The sequence below is a fragment of the Neofelis nebulosa genome, chromosome 8 (genome assembly GCF_028018385.1).
Source record: "Neofelis nebulosa isolate mNeoNeb1 chromosome 8, mNeoNeb1.pri, whole genome shotgun sequence".
Lineage (NCBI taxonomy): Eukaryota > Metazoa > Chordata > Mammalia > Carnivora > Felidae > Neofelis > Neofelis nebulosa.
The window spans coordinates 78749512-78774767 of NC_080789.1; the positions used below are offsets into that span (position 1 = coordinate 78749512).

Genomic DNA, 25256 nt, shown 5'->3' on the forward strand with positions numbered 1-25256 from the left:
CAACAATTTATTTACTTTCTAGTGGTGCCATTAATTATAATTCATTTATTGAAATTAAAATCTCTGAATTCTTACATTCAAATTAGAGGTTTTTCTAGGGCGCCTGGGTGGCTCGGTTAAACATCTGACTTTGGCTTAGGTCATGAACTCGCGGTTCATGGGTTCAAGCCCTGCATCGGGCTGGGCTCTGTGCTGTCAGCTCAGAGCCTGGAGCCTGCTTCAGATTCTGTGTCTCCCTCTTTCTCTCTGCCCTTCCCCCACTTGTGCTCTGTCTGCCCCTCCCTCCCTCTCTCGCTCACTCTCTCAAAAAATGAATAAACATTAAAAAAAAAGTAAATTAAAAAAAAATTAGAGGTTCCCCAACCCTGACACCAGTTTTTTCCCTGAGAGAACCATCAGTCTTGGCCATCAGTAATATAGTCCATTAAATAAATAAACATATTAATAGTATTTTCTGAGTACTTACTATGTTCCAGACATCATATCACATGCATTTTTGGATTTGACCTTAACAATGAGGGAGTTTATTTCAGAAACATTTATTTCTGTTTTATGACTGTCCTCATTTTATAGTTGGGAAAGCTGAGAGGTTAAGTAATTTGCTTATGGTTGCTTGGCTAGTGATTGATAGAGCATGATTTGAACTCAGGGTTGACTGATTCTAGCACCTGAAGCCTTACTACCACATTAGATGTTTATTTAGTAAAGAAACATGAAGTGTACCAGTCCACACAATTTTATACATTTCTACCTTGTTCCTAACACTTCCTTTGCCAAATAAACTGCCTCCTATCACCTGAATGCCCCTTTCTTTAATTTTTTTTCCCCTTCAAGCATAGTTGCTATTTGAGAGCAAGTTTTTTGCTGAAGCAAAAAGAAGCACGAAAAGAGTTTCTTTGTTCTGCCTCCATGTTTGCCTTTCTCACTTTATTTAAATAGATCAAAGTCACAGGAGTGGTGATGCTATAGTTGTAGCATATTTAAGGAAAGAAGTATGTGAATGATGTCTTTAGTCTTAAGAGGTCTCTTTGAGAATTCATGATTATGCTGAAACATCATTCTGTTTTATTCCCACTTAGGAGGGTAGATCCTTGGAGCCCCTTCAGGAAATGGCAGTTACCTCCATATTTCTGGAAATTGAGGGAGTGGAATGAATGAAACTGTCTGTGCCTATTCAGAGAATAGTATGACTTTCAGTGCTTTAATAGCCATGTGAATAATATAATGCCTTGTTGAAAATTTCATTCCAACCTTCATGACAGAATTTTTTTAATGGAGCTAAGCATTGATTCCTTTATTTGTGTGCTTCCAGAAAATCTTTTCAATTAAAATAGATTTTCTGTCAGCCCCTCAAAGAGGTTGACATTCCCACTATCATCACAGAAATTATATTATATAATACTCTTGAAAATACACCATTATAGGTTTAACATATGAAAATGTGATTAGACTAAAGCACTAGACTCCCAGGAACCTAATTTATCAAAAGACTTTTTTTTTAAGTGAAAGAAGGCAGCTGGCTGTGACTGTGTTTATATCCCCCATAAATGGTGCAGTTATTTCTTTCATCATGTAAAATTATCCTCATCCCACCCCAAACAAAAGTATAGAGGTTGGCATTTGTTGTTTATTATTGACTTTTATTGGGTATTTTTTTGTCCTTTGTTGTTTTGATTTTATTTTTTGTTTTGCCTCTAACTAAAAAGAATTTTGATTTGCAGGTGAAGTCTTTAGGCAGAGGCTATCTGCTGTTGATATTGTGGCACCAGAACCGCATGATTTCTGTGCAGAAAGACAAGTTGATAGTAATACAGAGTTTTTCTTTTTTCTTACCAATCACAGAAAATGAGTATTGGCACAAAACCTTGAAAATCTAACAGGCCCGTGACCTCTCAAAGCAGGCATTTAATAATTTTTAAATGTTCAGTATTCACTGGTGGTATAATTACTGAAAAGTAACATTGCGTTACACTCCCAAGGCAATCTTAAATATAAACCCTAGAGTAACTCATTATGAATCATGATTTTTGTTTTCAAAAAGCTTCCTGACTAAAGGAGAATAACTCAGTATCAGATGGATTTCTCTGTCATTTTAAATCCAGCGGAAAAACTGAAGCTACCTTTTTTTTCCCCTTTCATGAGAACAGAAGCATTCATTGGCAGAGATGGAATTTTGTAGTATTTCATGGAACATAAAATTGGCAGGGACTTCAGAGAATTCCATGCCATGAATCTAAGCTTTATTTTGCCTAAACCATCTGTTAATTAAGTGTTTTATAAATATTAGGAGCACTGAGAGTATAGATAGGGTTGTGAAGAGCCAGGGGGCATCACTGAAAACTTAAATATCATTTCATATTAAAACATTGCATTCTTTTGCCTAACATAAAACATATGGACTGTGTTTTAAGAGAAGTTAGAAGCTACACATTAAAAATAAAATGAAATTCAAGAAGTTTTGGATAAATTATTCTGAATTCTAAAGGAAAAATAGGGAAGTTTGAGATAGATATCTAATATTGTGAAGTTTTAGTCCTAGAGGATAATAGTGACTTCTGCAAAGTATCCCTCACTGCTGTCATCAGACACAAGCAACTGACTTAGGTGAAACATTAACCACACACAAGATGGTATTAAACATGTTCTTGTGAGAAGTGTGGAATATGCCATGGACAGATCCACTTTCCACTCAAAAGGAAAGTTTTTTTCAAAAAACTTTCTACTCAAAAGGAAAGTTTTTAAGACTATGTATGGGGAATAACCAGCAGTACTCAATCTGCTGTTATTGAACCGGGCAAAATAAATTGGTTCCATGAAATACTTATAAAAATACCTTTTTACTTCTCTTAAATCCCAAGATTAGCAGTTCCCACGGTATGATCTGTTTGTCACACAACCACAATTACTGCTTGTTCTCCCCTTTTGGTAATCTAAAGGATTAAAGACCTAGTCTCGCTTCACAAATATATTTTCTCTTGAAAATTCAGTTCATAAAAACATTTAAGATCAGATTTTTTTTTTTACCAGAGAGATCATTTGCTATTTCTTGGGTCTTTGAGATAATCTCCTAGCTTTAAGCAATTTTAAATAGAAATGTTGAGTAATTCCTATCTTTTAACTTTGGCCTATTTTATTCTTCAGAAGGCCAGTTTCTTATCCTCTGGACATTTTCTAAATGCCTGCTTATTTTATTCTCTGCATTACCCCTCCTGATCTAATAAACACTCCTAAATGACTCCTACTAATGAGAATGTGAGTGTTGCTAAAAGTGAAGTCATAAACTTTACATAGTTTCTTGTTTTTACAAATGGAGAACTATGAGTATTTAATGGATCTGTGTACAAAGAAATAAAAGTAAAAAAGGCTACTGTGCTTGCTTTTCCTTCCTTGTCTTTCATTTGAAGGACAATATTTTATTTGCCATCATTTTCTTAAATTTGTACTTAGAACATATTTTCATTAAGAAAATATTTTCTTAAATATTGAAATATTTAATATTGAAGTATTAAAATATTGAGTATTCCACTTAGGGGAGACTTGTTTTAGTACTAAATTATAGATTTTTCAACCCTGCTGCTCTGCAATTGACAAAGGCAGAAAATACCATGAAAATTAGTCATCTAGTGTTTACTTAAAATTAACCTTTTTATATTTACACTGATTTCTAAAGAACTTTTATAAAAATCTGTTTTAGAGTGTCAGAAAGATGGAGTTCCTTGTTGGTGCATGAGTGGAGGAAGCATTGTTTTAAGGTTTAGCCAATGAAATGTCTCTAATTTGTTATAAATTTAATTTATAGCCCAATCAATTGAGCAGCGACTAATGAAAATGGATCACACTGCAATCCACCCACATCTGCTTGATATGAAAATTGGTCAAGGCAAATATGAGCAAGGGTTCTTTCCAAAGCTACAGTCTGATGTCTTGGCAACAGGACCAACTAATAACAAGTAAGCACGTTCTTCACTTGAATAGTCGGTTGAAGGGATAATGAAGGGTAGGTACAATGCTGTGCAACTTTAATGGGGTATTGTAACCATTAACTATCTTATTGATCTGATTACGTTTCCAAAGACCAAAACAACCCATTTGAAATATGGATTGGGGCACCTGGGTGGCCCATTCAGTTAAGCATCCACCTCTTGATTTTGGTTCAGGTCGTGATCTCATGCTTTGTGGGTTCAAGCCCTGTGTCAGGCTCTGTGCTGGCAGTATGGAGCCTCCTTGGGATTCCCTGCCCCTCTCCCCTGCTTGCACACACGCAACTCTCTTACTATCAAAATACATACATACATACATACATACATACATACATACATACATATTTTTAAAAATATATGGATTGACATTCTATGAGTATTTGACTTTTAATTCCATCATGTAAAAAATCTAAAGACTAGACATATTTCTCATTTTTTAAGTAGTATGTGCTTGGGAATAGTTTCCCTTTATTTTTATTTATTTTTAATTTTTTTTAATGTTTGTTTACTTTTGAGAGAGAGAGAGAGAGAGAGAGACAGGGCGTGAGTGGGGGAGGGACAGACAGAGAGGGAGACAGAATCGGAAGCAAGCTCCAGGCTCTGAACTGTCAGCACAGAGTCCAACACGGGGCTCGAACCCACAAGCTGTGAGATCATAACCTGAGTCAAAGTCGGACGTTTAACCAACTGAGCTAACCCGGTGCCCCGTGGGAGTAGGTTCCCTTTAAATGACCAAATGTAATGCCATCTAATGGAATTAGAAAAATGATACTTTCACTATCTGTATTAGTTTCCTAGGACCGCTATAACAAAATACTACAAACTTGGTGGCTTTTAAAACAACAGAAATTTATTCTTTCATAGTTCTGGAAGCTAGAAGTCCAAAATCAAGGTATTGGCAAGGTCCTTCTCCCTTCCAAGACCTCTAAGAAAGGAGCCGCCTTTGCTTCTTCCAGTGCTGAGGCCAACACTGGCTTCAGGCATTCCTTAACTTGTAACAGTATTAACTCCAGTCTCTGTCTCTGTCTCTGGTGGTCAGGAAAAAGGAAAATATAGTAAATTATCTTTATAATATGTGATGGTAACACTTGGCTTAATTTAATAAACACTATTCTAAGCTAGGTACTGTGGTATTTGGAATTTGTTGAGGTGCATGTATACGCGGTAATATTTGTGTATCCTTGTGTTTGTACTGCTGATACTCTATTTTTAATAACCTGAAAGGAAATCCTTTCTAATTTAAGTAAGGATGAAATCCTTACTAATTTCCTAGCTGAAGGTGTTCCTTTATTTTTTTTATTTTTAACTTTTTTAATGTTTATTTATTTTTGAGAGAGAGAGTGGAGGTGGGGGGGGGGGGTGGCAGAGACAGAGGGAGAAACAGAATCTGAAGCAGGGTCCAGGCTCTGAGCTGTCAGCACAGAGCCCGACATGGCGCTCAAACCCACGAACTGAAAGATCATGACCTAGCCGAAGTTGGAAACTTAACAGACTAAGCCACTCAGGTCCCCCTGAAGGTATTCCTTTAAATATGTTTCTAAAATGTGTCAGAATTATTAATTCATTTAGTTCCAAATGTGAGAGAGCTGTATAGTGAGAGCAGACATATTAAAGGGAAAAAATGCTGTGCATGGATTACACAGTTGCAGTTCTGTTTGCATTGTTGTTTCTTTTCCTTTCAGAGTCTAGTATTCATCATTCATAAATATATACCCCTTTACAGCTCTTAGTCAGAAAACTTAGAAATTTTCATCACCATATTTTTTCTGCTTTCAAATATACCTTTCCTGCCAGTGGAGCCTTCTCCGTGCCAACACAGGGTTGGTTATGGAGTTGATCTGCTGATAACTAATATTAAGCTGATTCTACACTGGCTTCTCTGCTGACAGCATTGAGTACATGAACTCATTTTTACAAGCATATCCCTATATATAAACCTACATTGTTTTACCTATTTAATGAGTGAGTTTCAGAGAGAGTCAACAACTTACTCCAAGATCACACACCTAAGAAGTGGCCCTGCTAATTCAGGGCCCAGGCCCTTAACTGTTACACCACATACACATAGTGTCTGGCTCAGCTACTCCAAAACAAGGGTGACACATGCCTTGTCTTACTTTTGGAGTTGGAAACTGTGCTTTGGTAGCCCCCAAGAAATTTTGAGTGACCTAAAATATTGAACATAAAGGTGCACTATGAGGAAAAAAGGTAAGTACCAAAAATTTTGTAACATACATAGTTTTGCAAATCGTCTGAAAGAAACATCTTACTTTTAAGCCATCTTTCAAGAACCTTCATATTATTTACTTATTTAGTTTGGGCCATTTAGTCAAAAGGCATAATTCTACTTCTTTTTTATTCCCTTCACTGAATTCTCTGCTTGCCTCTTCTGAAAATTCAGGTGGCTCACTGCCACTTACATTTTGTGTACCCAGTGTAACAAGATCTTCCACAATGAAAGAGCCCTCAGATACCTCACTTCTACCTTAAAATGGACTCTATTAGGAGGGGTGGCCCCAAAGAAGATAAGATAATACTCTGAGGAGCAAGGTACATGTTAAGCGCCATCTTTCCTAGGGAAGAACTACATGAAGCAGTGGTTGAGATCAAATGGCCTAACCCTGAAGACAGTGGCATTATAATGTGTTGGTAGAAGTCTGAGATTGGGTTACTGGCAAAGTTAGGATTAGAACTCAGTTCTCCTTACTCCAGGGACCGAGTTCGGAATTCTCATTCATAAAGCCTGGAGGTCTGGAAAGTCTTCAGTCCAGTATCCTTTTACATATTTGGAAAAGGAGTGCTGTACAGTGAAGTAAAAGAATTATGTCGGTGGAGTATGCGACTTTTGATCTTGGGATTGTGAGTTCATGCCCCACTTTAGGTATAGAGATTACTTAAAAATAAAATCTTAAAAAAATAAGAATTTTAAAAACTTTGATTAAACTCTTTTATTTAAATAGATTGTCTAAACTTCAGTGAAGTCAGTAGTGGAAGATGATTCATGAGGAAGGTGGAAAAGTTATGTATTCACAATGAAATCTTACCCTCCTATAGAAAATGCAAGTCTTTATACTAAGATCTTGGAAAGGAAGATTGTGGAGATAATTTAATGTGCTGCTTACAAGACAGATAAATAGCTAATGACTGAAAATGTTACCTTACTTAGGTAATTTGCAGGGGTTTGCCCTCCATTAAAGAAGTATTTCTGCTCTTTTAACCCTTTTTTTAAGTTTATTTATATATTTTGAGGGCATGGAGGCAGAGAGAGGGGGGTGAAGAGAGAATCCCAAGCAGGCCCTGCACAGAGCCCAGTGTGAGGCTTGAACTCACAAACTGTAAGATCATGTTCTGAGCCAAAGTCAAGAGTCAGATGCTTAACCGACAAAGTCACCCAGGTGCCCCTATTCCTGCTTTTTTAAACACTGAACTTAAAAGTGTGCTAAGACATATTGACCAGTATGGGGGTTCAAACCTTCCAGATGATTGTACTAGATATAATATTCTATTTTTTTCAGCGTTTTTTTTTTGTTTTTTTGTTTTTTTTATTTTTGGGACAGAGAGAGACAGAGCATGAACGGGGGAGGGGCAGAGAGAGAGGGAGACACAGAATCGGAAACAGGCTCCAGGCTCCAAGCCATCAGCCCAGAGCCTGACGCGGGGCTTGAACTCACGGACCGCGAGATCGTGACCTGGCTGAAGTCGGACGCTTAACCGACTGCGCCACCCAGGCGCCCCTAATATTCTATTTTTCAGAAATGAATGAGAATTTTCCATCAGAACAGACTAGTCATCAGCTTACTTATTTTTTCCTACGCTTGTAAAATACCCTAATTGTATGAATTACTTTTATATTAGTGGACTATTAATTTAAATCGTTTTCATTTCATTTAAATAGTATTTCCTTTTAATAGCATTAGGTTGTTCATTCATTTATTTATCAAATATTTATGGAACCCCTACTGTATGTGAGACAGTGTCCTGTTCACTGGGAATTTAGCAGTGAACAAAACAACAGAAGTCCCTGCTTTCAAGGAGGAGGAGACAAAGGAACTTAATATGTAAAATAAATAACCTATCAGGTAGTGATAAGATTTGTGAAGAAAAATAAAGCAGAAAAGGGAAGTGTAGGGAGTGTTAAATAGGGAAGATTTCAACTTTAAAATCTTACTGCAGTATTTTCTTGCTTTTAATCTTGTATATAATCCCAAGGTTGAGCCCTAAGCATTACATTTTCAGGTATATTGTAGTCTGAAAGAGAAAAGGTCTAAGAACTCATGGCAGGATAAAGAGATTTATAACCATGCCTCTGCAAATGGCTGACCAACTATTAGAATTTCATAGGCTGCTTATGAAACAAAAGCAAATAAGCAATCATTAGTATTTCAGCGAATGTGATCATCTTTGGCAACAATATGCTTAGTAAATGAGACTTAATAATGAAAAGAACAAAATAATTCCTTGACAAGACCAGGAACGGGTATAGTTCATCATAATTTTCTCAAGCAGATGATCATTTCCTTGTTTTGAAAATAAAATAGAAACAAAATTAAAAATTTTTGTCCCACAGGAGTGTATAGTGAGATGCTACTTACATCATGTAAATTAATATTTACCCTTTTCTTTACCTAAAGCCTTTTCCACTTTTGCCTGCCAAGGAAACTGTTCTGCCATTTGTATTCTCCTTTTCTTTATTTATTATATAAATTCATTGGCTTGTTTTTATAGTCTATTTTTACTATTTATTTGACCCACTCTGTCCAGTAACCCTAATTTTTTAAATTCCTGAACAAATTTTACTATGTTTTACTGACCTTTTTTGCTACAGGGCTATTTCCAAAGCCCCCAGCCCTTTATACATTTTGTTACTTATACTTCCCCTTTGTTTATTATATAAATTTATCATCTGGTGTTTATATTCTGCTTCAGAGTTGTGAAAGAAAAACAATATTCATGGTACCTGTTGAAGATTTGAGACACACTTTATTCAAGGGGGGCCATGTAGGGACCGTTGCACTGAGGGCTTGCAGTGGGAGAGAGGGAGATTGAACTTTATTCCAAATACAATATGTGGTAAGTAGGAATTTATAGTCAAGTAGCAGAGTGGAAAAAAACTTACTAAGAGGAAACATCAAAAGTATGGTGAGGGGTGGATTTTGACTAAACCAACCTGACAGGATTCTTGCTGAAGGCAGGCCTGGGTGATCAGACATCACCTGGGGGGTTATGGATGATGTAGAAACTGATCAGACATTGAGAATGATCAAATACTGAGGATGGGGGCTCTCCTGCTAAACTGACTTAGCAACGTTCTTGTCAAAACTGGATTTTATAAGGAAGTGCACAGAGTGACCTAGGAGAAGGTTCAGAAGCCTAACTAAGGTTTGATCACGTGAAGAATCTTTCTTTGTCAGTGCCTTAATATTCTTTTTTTCTGGATCTTCCTTCTCAGTCACCCCAGTTTTCTTTGTATCCTTTTTACAGTCTTACTTTAATACTTCGTTATTGGGACATTTCCAAGGTCTCTACTTCAACGATTTATCACTAGAACTTGGTATTTTTTGTCCCAATATAAACCTATTTTTTAATTTTTTAATTTTTTTTTAATTTTAAAGCCTATTTTTTTAAACTATTTTAAGAGGGACTACCTCTCTTGATGTCATTTTTATCATAATTATTCAGTGTTCCTCTAAATAGCAGACTGAAATGAGATGATTCAGAAGCTTGAAACCAAAGGCATGCATAAATTATTTTAAAAGCAACAAAAGAAGCTGCATTCTTATTTTAAGCTTTTTGTAAATTGCATACTTTATTAAATAAAAAAATAAAAATGATGAACTGTCAGTAATACAATATGACTTTTCCTGAGTGGCAAAAGTATGAATTCATTTTTTAAAATTTACATACCTCTGTGCTATCAAGAATATACGCAAGAGTAGGGGCGCCTGGGTGGCGCAGTCGGTTAAGCGTCCGACTTCAGCCAGGTCACGATCTCGCGGTCCGTGAGTTCGAGCCCCGCGTCAGGCTCTGGGCTGATGGCTCGGAGCCTGGAGCCTTCCGATTCTGTGTCTCCCTCTCTCTCTGCCCCTCCCCCGTTCATGCTCTGTCTCTCTCTGTCCCAAAAATAAATAAAAAACGTTGAAAAAAAAAATTAAAAAAAAAAAAAAGAATATACGCAAGAGTAGATATTCTTAGAAAAGTGTGATGAGTACATAGTCATGGGGATAACTCAAGATTTGAGAAATTTTTAAAAATGGTTTGATTTAAAATAATATACGCTCACTAGAAAATTTAGAATACTTGAAAGTGATAGGGTAAATTTTAAAACACCCATAATGCCATCACCATGAGATGTCAACATTTCTTGTCATGCTCTTTCATTGCATAGATCATGGTGTGCATGTCCATGTTTACTTTTTCACAAAATTAGGAGATTATTTATACAATGTTTTATCTTGTTTTCCCCATTCATTATTGTACCATGAACATTCTCCTATCTTAATATTCCTAGCAACTTTTTTAATGATTACATATTTCATTATATAGCACCCCCTACTGTTGAACAGTTAGGTTGTTTTGAGCACATTTACTTGATCCTGATTAACTCTTGGTTGTAAGATCTGTTATTAACTCAAAAGCTTTTTGGAAAATTTATACATTAAACATGTATATGGAATAGAAGACACATTAATTTTAGGAACATTTAAAGGCCAAACTATGAGTCTTGGATTAAGGAAACAATTTGTTATTACATACATGTTGTGAGGAATGTCTGTAAGCCTAAATGTTAGACTGGATTTCTGATTATGTATTTAGAGTGTATTTATAGAAAGTCCAGGTGATGTACAGACTGCCAAAAAAACAGTGACAGACATACCAGCTCTTCGAGAGTTTATAGTAGAGAGGATTTTATAGGAATAGAGATAAGTGATTGTAACACAATGTGATAGGTAATAAAATTGGGGAGTGTAAGAAGGGCAAACAGTTTAGAATTGAAAGAATTAAAGAACATTTTCTGTGTAACATTGAAGCTATCTGAAAGAATAGAAATTGGGAGGAAACTTCAGGGACAAAGGCTCAAAGGTGACAGAACTGACCCCATTGGAAACACTGACTTAGTTGAAAATAACTGGAGTTATAAGATGGTACTAAGTGTAGCAGAGAGATTGGGTGAGCTAAGAATTGAATGATAGCCATTGGGTATGACAGTTAAGGATATAAATGGCTTCAAGAGCATTGTCGGGGGAAGCTTATTTGAGATAAACCGAACATCCATAGGTAACTAAGTAGAAGCCTTATATGTAATCTTTTAAGAATTTTTACAGGAAAGAGTGAAGCAAGAAACTTACACATAACTGTAGAGGGTCAAGAGAGAGACCAGCGTGCTTGTAAGCTGAAGGGAAATTATTCAGTTGAGAAAGAAAAATTGGAGATTCGGAAAAAGATGACTAGGGTCACCTGGGTGGCTCAGTTGCTTAAGCGTCCAACTTCAGCTCAGGTTATGATCTCATGGTTCGTGAGTTCAAGCCCCACATCGGGCCCCACACTGACCTGACCATGCAGAGCCTGCTTGGGATTCTCTCTCTCTCTCCCTCTTTCTCTCCCCTCCCCCATTTGTACACTCTCCCTCTCAAAATGAATAAACTTAAAAAAATAAAAGAAAGAGATAGTTAATGCGGCAGGTTGAAGAAAGCAAGAGAGAATTAGTCAAGGAGTTTCTTACAGGTGGCAGTAATAGTTTTGAGCTATGGCCAGTATATTTTATACTTTTGGATTAGAAGAAAGATGAAATGTCTGTGTATACATCGTTTAAGCCAAAGGCAGGCAATTGAGGGGAGGCCCTTGAGGATAAAGCGAAAGGTTTGGAACAGTTTTTGAGGGGAATGGGAGAGAGGTGATAAAGGGCATGACAAATCAACCACTAATCTACTATAGATATGAGAAGTTACACGATAATATTCATCCAGGGTTTGGGGCTCTGTTGGACAGTAAAGTGGAAAGGAGAGGATCATTATGAGGTGATAGTATGTATTTTTTTAACCTCAGTTTTTAAAAAGTACTGATTGTAGTGATGGTTACATGTCTCTGAATATAATAAAAACCACTGGAATTGTATGCTTTAAATGGGTGTATTGTGTGGTATTTAATTACATTACAATAAAGACATTACATATTTAAAGAATTGGTTGAAAATAAGTATTGTTAGTCTTTTAAACAGTACATTTTTTCTATTTTAGAGATAAGTGATCGCTTTCTTGTTTGTTTTAACCTGCACCTTCTTGGGTACGGCTATTTTTCCAGTCGCTGGGTGAGTCGGAGCGCCACGGCGCAGCGCAGGAAAGACCGCCTTCGCCAACATTCCGAGCACATTGGATTGGACAACGACCTGAGGGAGGTATGTGGGCCGCCTTCCCAGGACGCCTCCATACAAGAGCCATGAACTAGCCTTACTCAGCTCAACAGTTGTCATGGTGCAAGTTCTTCCGATTTCTTTACAGAATGGTTTTGTTTTATTTTAAAATAGTAATCCTTTAGTACTGACTTTAAAAGAACACCTTTTTGTAATTTTAATACACCTAAAATACGGCCCTAAAACAAGTCTCCCTGTGTACCACATCAAGTAAAGGCTAAGTTTAGGATACATTTTTGGTCAGTATGTCTCCTGTGGGGGGAAAAAGTATACAAGAAACATATTTTAAGTTTCAAGCATAATTTAAACTTAGAATAAAGATGCATTTGCTTGTGCTTTATCCTTGAATTGTAGACACCATTTTTTAAAGTGTTTAGAAATTATTTTTGAATTAAGATTTTTATGCTTTATTTGTACTACTTAAAAATACAAGCATAGTTATACATTTGAATAATTATAAGTAAGTTTTGGTTATTGTAATCAAAGAAAAATGCAATCGGAAGATCTGTTAACTATTTGTGTAAAATAAAGCAGAAAACATCATTCCAAATATCTATCGCTTTTTTGTTGAAATGTTCATACATTTATGATTTTAAACATTTTCTTTAAAATTGAAGGATAATCTGTCTAGTGCTTTTCTTTGTGCTATCATATTTTCTTCTTTCCCCTCCCTTTTGCTGTGACTTTATATCAAATGCATGCACATTTTGCTGGTCTTTTTCTCCCTGTCCTTTTTTTTTTTTTTTTTTTTTTTTTTTTGGGCTTTTCTGTCATTGGCACTTCTCCATCCTCTTAGCCTTCCGGGGAACTTTTGGTCTGTCAGAACTCCATGGCATTCTGGGAGTGGGATCAGGGTCTACCTCCTCCTGCACGACTTCCTAAAAAATCCTTCTCTGAGTGCTGCCTGGTATGTTCTTTGCCTGAAAGTGCTTTGCAGATGTTCCTGAATCTTGTCTTTGGTGTCCTTGAATTATCCACATGTGTGTGTGCATATAGCTGTAGAGCCTCACATCACCTTGTGACGTGAATTGTCAGCCCCTCCATTTTGCTCTCCACTTCCTGTTATGTTTGATACCTTTTCTTAGTGGTGTGCGCTAATGCAAGTAATTCTGAACTCTGGGCAGATAAAACTAATTATTCAGATTCCTTATTAGTGGTATTTTGACAGGTAAGGGGGGAGTTGTGGAGGGACCAGACGTAGCCCTTGTGTTCTTTCAAAGGAGAAATATATTAAATGTTCAAACTCCCTTTAAGTATTTTGCAGAAATTCAGAAATAATTCATTTTTGAGCAGTTTTTCTTTTCTGGCTGGGTTTTACTCCACAGTATTTTAATGAACTTCCTGATCTGTTTTTTGAGGGTTTTTGTTGTTGTTTTGGTTTGGTTTTTTATTGTTTTACTTTGAAACGTGTTTCCTCTCTTCCTGGTCTGTATTTTATGTGGTAAGAAAAGCAGATCATCAGTATAGAATTTTAGTTCTAAGAGGAACCCTTGAGGTCACCTTGTCCAACATTACATGAAGTCCAAGAGACTTGCCCAGAGTTAAATGGACACACAAGGCAGAGCTGGGCCTATAGCCCAGGACTGCTGATAGCCAAACTGGTCCTCTTCCCACTAACCCTGTTTACCAGGTTGTACTCAACAGCTCCTCACCTGAGGACAAGAGGAACTTAGGACTCCTGGTTTGTTATTTTTGGCTTTGACAGAAATGAAGAAGAGCATAGTAGAAATCTCAGAAGAAATCTGGGGTCACTTCCTTTTAGTAGTAAAATGAACTTCTTATAAAGACATTCCTTGTGAAAGATTTCTCTTTCTTCTCCATTTTTCACCTTAAAGTACACCTTTTCCTCCAACTGCCCCAAAGAAAATTACATTTTTATCATCACTTGTTTACTATAAAGGCAAGTGCTCTATTTCTTGCAATGTACACAGGCAGCCTCACTTCTTGTGAGGAAGGGCCTCCTGCCACCCCCTGTATCCTCTGTGTGCATGTCCGAGGAATGTTGCTCATTCCATGGCTTCACCAGAGATGTTCAGGAGAAGACTGGGCCCTATGGCATTCGCTGTTGGCTGATAATCATATTGCCCCATATGTGCTGTGTACTTGGTAAATATGACCAGTCAAAGGATAACCCCATTCTAGCTTGTTTTCATTTATAAAATAGAACGTACACTTTAACAGGGCTTTATTCTTAATCCAGTTATTTACTTAATAACCTAATTGTTCATATATTTTTGAAAAAACAGAAATGCCAAGACCTGTTTCTAGTCTCTAGCCTGACAGTGTTCCTCACTCCTTCTAGCCAGTGTTTCTTCCTAAGCTAAGACTGAATCTTCCCTCTTCTAGAGGACTGAGTCACAGTAGTTCTCTCTGCATTTGCACAAGTCCTAAAGGTGGAAGAACAGACACAGGGAAGAAACAACCCCTTTAACATTTGCCAGTTAACATTTGTTTTTACCAGCCTTTTATCTCTGATTTGTAATAATCCAGATAATATCTATACCACCTGAAATGTTAGGAAATGCAGGTGTTATAATTCTCATATAGGATCTCTGCCTTGTATCTCAGGTGGGTTTTGCTGAAGCTTTTCATTTCCTGCGTTTTGAAAACTAACCTTCAGGATGTTTTGATAGACCTTATTACCCTTAACTTCCCTGGTGGTGATAGTTGTCTCTCATTTTCAATTTTCCCTCTTTCTTTGACCCTCTAAAAAAGATTTGAAGCCAAAAATATAGACACAAATATAATGGAAACTAAGTATTTGTAGCGTTCATTTTTTAAAAATCTTTCCTTAAAATGATTGCACTAGAAAGGAAACATTTTCTGTTTATGCAGTAGCAGGTACACTGATCAGCCAGATCCCTAATCAGTGGGATTTTTTAGAAATTTGTACAAGATTTAGCAGATTATTTGTCTTCCAAAGGGAAATATTTTAAATGTACAAACTCCCTTTTATTTAAAGAATGCAAAGGATTTTACACATCTTCCCTTACAATATCAAATTCTTCCCTTAAGGTAGTAAAGATAGATTTCACATATGTGCCTGTGGGAGGATGTGCTGGCTTACAATCTCTCTCTCCCCTCAACAAACTGCTAGTTTTACTATATCACTTAGAGTAGTTATTCTCTAAAAATGGTCCTAAGACACTTGGACTTTGCGGAGATTCTGCCCCGTGGTCCTGATGCAAACGTAAAGTATGTAGATGAGCTTTTGCAGGTGGCACAGAAAGAAGAGGGACAACCAGCGTCCTGTGGTAATCACCCATAGTGATTTTTTTCCTCCTGGACATTCACTAACTAAAGCTCAAGAGCAGTGGACTGGATTTCTGTGGTACTCTCTGAGCCATCACTTTCTCTGAAAGTAATATGTTTCCACTTTCTCTTGATTGTGGAACAAGGCACGGAAGGGGGGAATGTAGCAAACAAGTTCAGAGTGAGTTCATGGTCTTTCTTGTGAGGTATGGGGGCATGTATCATGCCCATTTTACAAGTAAGCAAATATGCCTGAGGTTATAAAATTAGTTGCAACCAGGTTTTAGAGCTCCTGATTTCACTGTTGTGACTTGATTAAAAGCGAAGGGTTGGGTTGGAGAGCACTGCCCAAGAGGGTAGGAGTGTGTTCAGTCTCGATCTGTGGGGAGAGGAGGAAACCAGTGATCTGAGAATCACTGGTTTCTTGTAGAACCTTGGATTAGTAATCCAGAAACCCCAATTTTTTTCATCCCCATCATGCTCCTGACTAATCACAACCTCGGATATTCCCAGTAAAAAGATTAAACTAGATGAGATTAGATTCCATCGTATTTTGAATGTGTTTTAACCTGATGAGGTTTCTGTCACCCTCATTTTCACAGGGGTTAACAATTGGAAAGTGAGGAGAGTACGAATGCCCTCTGCCTTTAGGTGGTGCTAAAACTTGAATTGCTATTGCATGAATACACTTATGGCCTTCTTTGCATCTTGTTGTTTCTGCACTTATTTGTGTAATGTTAAGAAAGGAGAGTATCTGATGTTTATGTATTTAAAAATACTCTTTAATTTTTAGAAATATATGCAAGAGGCGCGAAGTTTAGGAAAAAACCTGAGGCAACCCAAATTGTCAGACCTTTCTCCTGCAGTGATTGCACAGACCAACTGCAAATTTGTAGAAGGCTTATTAAAAGAATGTAGAATGAAGGTACGTATTACTCACTGATGGAAGACGGTGTGCTATCATGTTAATTCCATTTGTGAGGCTAAGATGAACTGAATCAGCTCCCATCTGAGCCTGCAGCTTTCCTCGAAGAAAACTTTTCCTGGGGTATAAACCTCACGTACTCTTTACTGAGGTCATGAATTTTCACGGGTTCTCTGTTGCCCATAGAATCAGTGACATGGGAGCCCTGCACAATTTCTCTCACCTCTTCGGCCATTGCTGTCTTTTTCTCCAACATGAACAGGATAGTAAGCCAGTCAGAAGTTGTGTCAGGAATGTGGTCATCTTATGCGAAAGGCAACACGGTTTTTGTGTAGAACCTTGTTCATGCCCATCATGTACGTATACCCATGAGGAAGAAGACCTTAGCTATAGGTTAGGTTTGTATATATTAACACATTAGTCTCTTCTCAGATAGCTGTGTTCATCAAAGGTGATAATACAAACTGACAAAATTCAGGACATCATTTTAGCCAGTAATTCCATTCTTTTATTTGACAGTCACTTCTGGAGTACCTTCTGTGTATTCAGTATATACGCTGGTTTCAGTATCAGCATACAGTGTTGAATCAGAGAGATGGTCTCGACCTTAAAGAACTACATTCTCTCACTTTACACTTGATAAGTGCAGCTAAGACTGCTGTAAGTTGCTTACTTGAAACTAATTTCTATTTACTTTTTATTTTCTGGTGCATACTCATGAGCAGAGACAAGATAAAAGAGGAAAAGAGGAAGGAAAAAGAGACCTGGTTCACTCACAAATTAGGGAGTTCTGAAAAAATTTAGAGCTGTTTGTGTTGTCGTTTTTGCCTAAGTGTAGTCAAAGCTAACTGCAGGTACCTTCAGTCTGCCAACGTGCAGGAGCAGTGGAGGCTTAGTTGCAGTGGCAGGATGGGTTTCACATTCTTCCCATTTCCTGGGTCTGGTGTGATTTCCCAAAGTTATTCGAGCTAGTATTCTGAAAACTGTCCATCATAAATGTTTACTTGAGGATACTTTCATATAATATCATATTCTCCCACTAGTGACCCCGTATTTGTCTGACAAAATAATAAAACTATGTGTGATATTACTGCAGTTATTTGACCACAGAAATTAAGATACTTTTCCCAAAGTGATGAAAAATCTACAATTAGAAGTATAATGAAGGGATGGGGGACTGGCTCAGTAGGTGGAGTGTGCCACTCTCGATCTCGGGGTTGTGGATTCAAGCCCCACTTGGGGTGTAGAGCCTATTAAAAAAAAATAATAATCTTAAAAAAAAGGTGTAATGAAAGGAACCCAGGTGTCTGATCTAGTAGTTGACTTGTTGGCTTTTTTACTTCACTACTGGGATAACACTTGTGACCACATGTGATGTTCTCAGACAAAACGCATGTTGGTGGAGAAGATGGGACATGAAGCAGTGGAACTGGGCCATGGAGAAGCAAACATAACCGGCTTGGAGGAGAACACCTTGATCGCCAGTCTCTGTGACCTGCTGGAAAGGATATGGAGCCACGGCTTGCAGATTAAGCAGGTAATAGTCTCAGGAGGTCCTGGTGATGTGGCTCGTTAGGAACCCTGTCAAGAAATGTCACAAAGAGAAAAAGATAAACATTAAAGGGTATGTTTCTTTGTCACAGGATAACGGGAAATGCACCATAGGCTTTTTAATTCCAGAAAAAGAAAATAAAACCCATGATTAAGAGGTGGTTTGGGGCTCTTTTCCTGGTAAACAGAAAAGGATAAAACAGCACATTTACTGCAGAGGCCATATCCCCTGTTGAGTGTCTGCTTTCGTCACTGTCCAGGAAAAAAAATCTGTTAGCCAGAATTAACCTTCTTTACCATTTTAAGGTACCTAGTTATTCAGGGTGCAAAAAATCAAATGGTTTCTTTGTTTTTGTCCCTCTTATCTCCTGTTCTGATTGTTTTCTGTTGTGAGCATGTTCTTTCTTCCTCCCCTTTTCTCTTTCTCCTCTGGCTTTTTTTCTTCCATAGTTGGCATTCCATACACACAAACATATTTTGCATATGGATGTACACAAATACACTCTGTGCTGCTAGAGCCTTTTAATTCTGTGGTTACTAGTGTGGCCAGTGTAGACAGTCCTAAACATACAATTAAATAACAATTGAGCTGAAGTTCAGAAGTCTATGCGTACTTCTGGCATCTCTTTAGCTGCCCTTCCCCAGGCTATTGCTAATCTTCTCAGTGAGACAAAGGATGACCCTCCTTTCACAAGGAGTGAGTTGCTCAGAATATTACACAGCTGAGAATGGATGAGCTTGTATCTCCAAACATCAAAATAGCCATTTCAACGTGAATGGTTTTGATAAGAAATTATTTTTTGATTAATTAGTTCTTATAAGATGAAAAATTTTTTGTGCCTTGTAATTTCAGGGGAAGTCAGCTTTGTGGTCACATTTAATTCAGTTTCAGGACAGAGAAGAGAAACAAGAGCATCTTGCAGAATCACCAGGTGAGAGTTCATTGGTTTGTTTCTGCGGAACTGGTGGCATTGGACCATGGGAAGAATCAGTAGGATACGGCTTTGTCTATACCTCCTCTCTCTCTCTCAGGCTGAAACTTACCCATCTTGCCAGTAGTGGGGTAAGGCAGAAGGAGCAATAGTCACTTGACCTTTCTGATCTTCATCCACAAGACAGGGAAAATGTTACGCTATATAAGACTATAATGTTGATTAAATGAGATAACATGTGAAAACCCCTAATGAATTGTAAAGGATCATACAAGTATACCTTACTCTCACCACTGTTAGGCTGTAGTGTATCCTGGGTTTTTTTCCTTAAAGTTTTATACACCCATCATTAATAATCTTTCAGAGAAAAAACATGTATATGTATATATGCCTCAAAAGTCTTCAGGAGTCATATTTCTTCTTCAGTTTACAGCAAGACATCACTTGTTAGAAGTGTTGTTATACTTTAGCTAGTTAGAGTTATATAGGGTTCGTAGATATGTATTTTTCTTTATGTAAAATAACCATCTATTTCACAAAAAGTAGAAGTAATGGTGGAAATCTAGTAGAGATAAAATGTTTTATATTAAATCAGCTATTTGGGAACCTTTTCTAAAATTATAGATTACCCAGGATGCCTGGGTGGCTCAGTCAGTTAAGCATCTGACTTCAGTTCAGGTCATGATCTTGCAGTTCACGGGTTCAAGCCCTGCGTGGGGCTCTCTGCTATTAGCACAGAGCCTGCTTCAGATCTCTGTCCCCCTGTCCCTTTGCCTCTCCCCTGCTCATGTTCTTTCTCTCTCTCTCTCTCTCTCTCTCTCAAAAATAAGCATAAAAATTTTTAAATAAAAAATAAAGTTACAGATTATTTTGCACATTCAGAAATGTTAAAAAAAAAAATAGATTTGAAAAAATAAGCCAACCAGCAGCTTAAGAAGGCATTGCAAATATAATTGAAGCATACCCTTCCATTCCCTTCATTGCAGTACTACCCTAAATGTGTTTATTGTTGGAAACCTAGGGGGTTTTTTGTTTTGTTTTGTTTTTTTAATGTTACTTATTTTGAGAGAGAGAGGGAGAGAGAGCGCGTGCGTACGCACACAACGAGGGAAGGACAGAGAGAAAGGGAGACACAGAACCCAAAGCAGGTTCCAGACTTTGAGCTGTCAGCACAGAGCCCAGTGTGGGGCTTGAACTCATTAACCGTGAGACCATGATCTGAGCCGAAGTTGGATGCTTAACTGACTGAGCCACCCAGGCACCCCAGAAACCTAGTTTTTAAATGTGTTTAATCAGACAGCTAGGAATATGAATTGATACTATATGTTATCCTGGAGCTCCACTAAATAGAATGCCTAGGTTCTGATGTCCCAAGATGTAACTGTATTTGTAAAAATTGAGATCAAGTTTAAAAGCGTTCTCTAGTGTCCATCTCCTTTGCCCTTTTCTCTCTTGAAAAAGTAAAAATGCAGGGCGGTTGGGTGGCTTAAGTCAGTTGAGCGTCCAACTTCAGCTCTGGTCACGATCTCACAGTTAGTGGGTTCAAGCCCTGTGTTGGGCACCGTGCTGACAGCTCAGAGCCTGGGGCCTGCTTCTGATTCTGTGTCTCCCTCTCTCTCTGCCCCTCCCCCTCTCATACTCTGTCTCTGTCTCTCAAAAATAAATACTAAAAAAAATAAAAAGGGGGCACCTGGGTGGCTCAGTGAGTTAAGAGTCCGACTTCAGCTCAGGTCACGATCTTGCAGTTTGCGAGTTTGAGCCCCGCATCGGGCTCTGTGCTAACAGCTCGGAGCCTGCAGCCTGCTTCGAATTCTGTCTCCCTTTCTCTCTGCCCTTCCCCCGCTTGTGCTCTGTCTCTCAAAAATGAATAAATGTAAAAAAAAAAAAATTTTTTAATTAAAACAAAAATAATAAAAAGTAAAAATGCATGTATGCCCTGAAACGATCTCTAACATTTACCTGTGTTCCTAGAAAATTTAACTGTTCGGACCATAAAACCATAACCAAGGTAGCTTACCCTATTTAGAAAAAATAAATTCCTACGAAGAAATAAACCCTTTATAGGATGAAATGTTGGAGAACTGAGCAGAGAGATGGAAGCATTTGACTCTTTTGCCAGATGAGGCATGTGAGAATGTCCAGCTGTTAAAGCGAGCAGCTGCCTGGCAACACCAGCAGCTTCATGGCTTTGGCTGCTCAAATGATGGGTGGTTGAGGTGGAGACCAGAGACTCAGCTGTTTGCAGTGACCTTTTGTTAGTCAGTAGTGGAGCCAGCAAAACTCTCAAGTCAAGGCTAAAAAGTATCAAACGTGTCCAAGCCCCATGTAGTCACTATTTTTGCTGCACTGTCAAGTGTTGATAAAGGGCTAGTCATAAGAGAATGAACAAAATCTAAATACTTTTACTGATCCTAAGTAGGACTAATGTAAGCCATGTAGCTTTTGAAATCAAACTTATTATCTGTTAGGAGGGGTAGATTTTATTATAAATATTGCTGTAACACTTCTGATGATTCAGCCCATGATGTTAGAATTTTAAAATATGACAGTGTGAAATATATATAAAAACATTAGTTAAAAAATAAAATACTTCTTTATTGAGAAGCAGTGTGTTCTAATTATACAGAAATTAGCAGTTTATTGACTTGCTTTTAAATCTGGGTGAGTTTTTTTCCCCCCAAAATTACTTTTTGTTTACCAACTGTGAAGCATCCTAATTAATGGCAATAAACAGGCTACATTTTCATATTAAGGAGTGATCCTCTGTGTACTTAGAGTTCAAACAGTAGGTTTGAACACCACTGTTACTAGCATTGAGCCAGGATGAGACTAGATGATAGATCATTATTGTTCCTTCAGAAGCAACACTGAACAGGAGTCAGAGACATTTTAAGGGTTGCAGAAGAATGGAAAGTCTGTCTTAGCGAGAAGACCACAGCAGGGTAGATTGTCTTAATTTTTAAAAAATAGACTTTATCTTTTATAGCAGTTTTAGGTTCATGGCAATATTGAGCACACAATACAAGATTTCCCATATACTCTCCACCCCCACATATGCACAGCCCCCCCCCCCCATTATCAGCATCCCCTAACATAGTGGTACATTTCTTATAGTTGATGAACCTACATTGACAGATCATTACCCTAAGTCCATAGTTTAGGTTCACTCTTGGTTTTGTACATATTATAGGTTTAAATAAATGTAGAGTGACGTGGATCCACCATTATAGGATCATGTAGTGTCGCTTTATTTATCCTAATATTTTCTGTACTCCACTTATTTATTTATTCCTCTGTTTCCTTACCTAACTGCTGGCAACCACTGGGCTTTTTATTTTCTCCATAGTTTTGCCTTTTCCGGAATGCCATGTAGTTAAGTGTCCTGTAGTATATAGCCTTTTCAGATTGGCTTATTTCACTTAGTAATGTACATTTAAGTTTCTTTCATGTCTTTCAGACTGTCTTAATTTTGACTTAGTTAAATTCTGCAGTGCCAAGTCACTGCACCTACTAGTTTGAGGTCCTATTTCAGAGAAGGGATCTTAGGATGCAATCGATCCTAGAAAGACTGTTCTTGACATATTACTCAAAAGTTTCTACCTTTAAAAATATTGGCCAATTAAAATTAAAAAAAAAAAAATGTTGGCCAGCTTAGGGGTGCCTGGGTGGCCCAGTCAGTTGAGTGTCCAACTCTTCATTTCGGCTCATATCATGATCCCGGAGTCATGGGATCAAGCCCTGCATTGAGCTCTGTACTGCGTGTGGAGCCTGCTTGAGATTCATTCATTCATATTCTCTCTCTCTCTCTCTCTCTCTCTCTCTCTGTCTCCCCCCCCTCTCCCCCCCTTTCTCTTTCTCTCTTAACCCCCCACCCCCTCTCCTCTCCTGTGCTTGTGCTCCTCCTCTCTCTCTAAAATTAAAAAAAAATTTTTTTTAATGTTGGCCAGCTTAGACATAGATGATATTCTTAAACTTTGCATCCTTAGACAAGATTCCACTGAACTTTCAGTGGATTTTTTAATCAGTTGCCAAGTAGTAGAGTCGGATGCAGAAGAGGGTGAAAATACTGCTTTTAAATGGTCATTCTGGGTCTAGCCCAAGAATTTTGAGTCACTCTTCAATCATCTTATCTTCATCAAAAGTTCTCTATTAGGGGCACCTGGCTGGCTCAGTCAGTAGAGCGTGTCACTCTTGATCTCAGGGTCATGAGTTCAAGCTCCAAGTTGGGCGTAGAGCTCACTTTAAAAAAAAAAAAAAAGTTTTTAGGACACCTGGGTGGCTCAGTCAGTTAAGCATCCAACTTCAGCTCAGGTCATGATCCTGTAGTCTGTGAGTTCAAGCCCCGCAGTGGGCTCTGTGCTGACAGCTGGGAGCCTGGAGCCTGCTTCAGATTCTGTGTTTCCCTCTCTTTCTACCCCTCCTCTGCTCACACTCTGTCTCTCCCTCTCTCAAAAATAAATAAACATTAAAAAAAATTGTTTTTAAGTTCTCTGTTAACTACTTACTTGCCTGTAGACTGTAAATGGTTCTGTAGAAATAATATATACAGTCTCTGCCCTCTACAAACTTGCTGCCTATGTAGCAGCTTTGATTCAGGCAGATATACAAAAGAAATTCCTATGGCTGAATGTTGAATCCACAGTGTTTATATTGAAGGAGAAAGTGACCTATGATATTTGAATGTGGTGAATTAAGAAATAGTAATAGATGTATACATTTAAATAGTATATAAATTTCTCTTCTGGAGTAGACTTCACAGAAACCTTCTTAGAGTTTAGATCTCTAGGTAAAATGTGTGGCTTCGCTCATTAACTCCTGTCTGTTTTCTTTGCACAAGCTTCTTAACTCTTTCCTCTAAAGCCACTAATAAATTATTGTACTGGCTTCCTGGGGCTGCCGCAATAAAGTACCACAAACTGGCTAACAGTCTCACAGTTCTGGAGTCCAGAACAAACAGTCCCAAATCAACGTATTAGCTGTGGTGGTCCCTGCGTTATGAAGGGAAATCAATCCCATGCCCCTCTTCTAGCTTCTGGTCATCTCAGAAATCTCTTGGCCTTTAAATGGTATATTCCATGTGTCTTTACATCATCTTTTCTCTACTTGTGTCTATCTCTTTATCCAAATTTCCCTTTGATAAGGACACTGTTCACATTGGTTTAGGGCACATCCTAATAACCTCAAATTGATCAGCTACAAAGACCCTATTTCCAAATAAGGTCAAATTCACAGGTCCTAGGAGTTAGGACTTCTACATCTTCTTGGGGGCATAATTCAAAACATAACAGCTACTGTTGCTGACTTCCCATGTCATCCTCTATCTGATTAGCAAGATTATTCACAAATCTCTTTCTCCAGCCCTAGTCCTACACACCCATCTTTGATGGCCCAGTGGGATCTCAAACTCAGGACATCTTAAAACAAACTAATTATCTCAGCACCTTTCCCTCCTGTCTCTATTTGGCTTTCTCCCTTATCTCCGTATTATTTAATGCATCAGCACTCTTCTCTCAATCAAGCTTAGCAGCTAGAAAGTCATCTGTAATGTAACAGAAAACCCAGTGGATGTGACATCAGAGTATTCTGCCCCTTTTGATGAATGCATACAGTTGAGCAGGTTTCTTGACCTCTCTGAGCCTCAGTTTCTTCATTTGCAAAATTAAGATTAACAAATCCAAAGGAAAGTAATAATTTGATGAGATAATATACATTAAATCATTTTATATTCATACTTAATATTTTTGATTCTTGAGTCTTTACTTTTTTTTTAACTTTTTCACTTTTATTAAAGGCTTTGACGAGAACTTCATAAAATGTCATGAAATTCTATTTGCTATACAATAAACACCTACTTCTGAGTAGGAGACATATGTCATTATAGCAACCATTTTAATGTGTAAAAGAATTCTGAATTCTTACTATAAGTATTTGGCTAAAATAAGAAATATTTTTGCAATAAAACTGACAGTGTGGCTTCGGTAAAATATCAGAAATGTCTCCTGGAAAACGTGGGAATGTTTCCTTTTGCCAGATAAACTCTGAACAGTTACAGTTAAGGTGCGTAAATTAGACAAAGCTAGAAAGGAACATCGTGTTTCTAGGAAAGAACAGCATGCAACATGGACTTCCTCCATGTCAAACTGACAACCACTTAATGACAATGACTTATTATACACAGGAAAAGTAGCATATGTTCTTCAGAAGGAAAT

At 37.8% G+C, this 25256-nt stretch overlaps 1 protein-coding gene across 7 annotated transcripts in view; it reads left to right on the forward strand.

The window, feature by feature from the left end:
• DENND5B (DENN domain containing 5B) overlaps positions 1–25256 on the forward strand; it is a 187843-nt gene that overhangs the window by 125092 nt on the left and 37495 nt on the right. For 3 of the 7 annotated variants that reach the window (XM_058743176.1, XM_058743177.1, XM_058743182.1), the window contains 7 exons: positions 1722–1805; positions 3800–3950; positions 12279–12372; positions 13184–13294; positions 16433–16564; positions 17949–18101; positions 18969–19047. In XM_058743176.1, the coding sequence (XP_058599159.1) occupies positions 1722–1805; positions 3800–3950; positions 12279–12372; positions 13184–13294; positions 16433–16564; positions 17949–18101; positions 18969–19047 (804 nt within the window). The remainder of the gene's footprint in view (positions 1–1721; positions 1806–3799; positions 3951–12278; positions 12373–13183; positions 13295–16432; positions 16565–17948; positions 18102–18968; positions 19048–25256) is intronic. The other 4 variants (XM_058743180.1, XM_058743181.1, XM_058743179.1 and 1 more) reach the window with 3 other exon arrangements.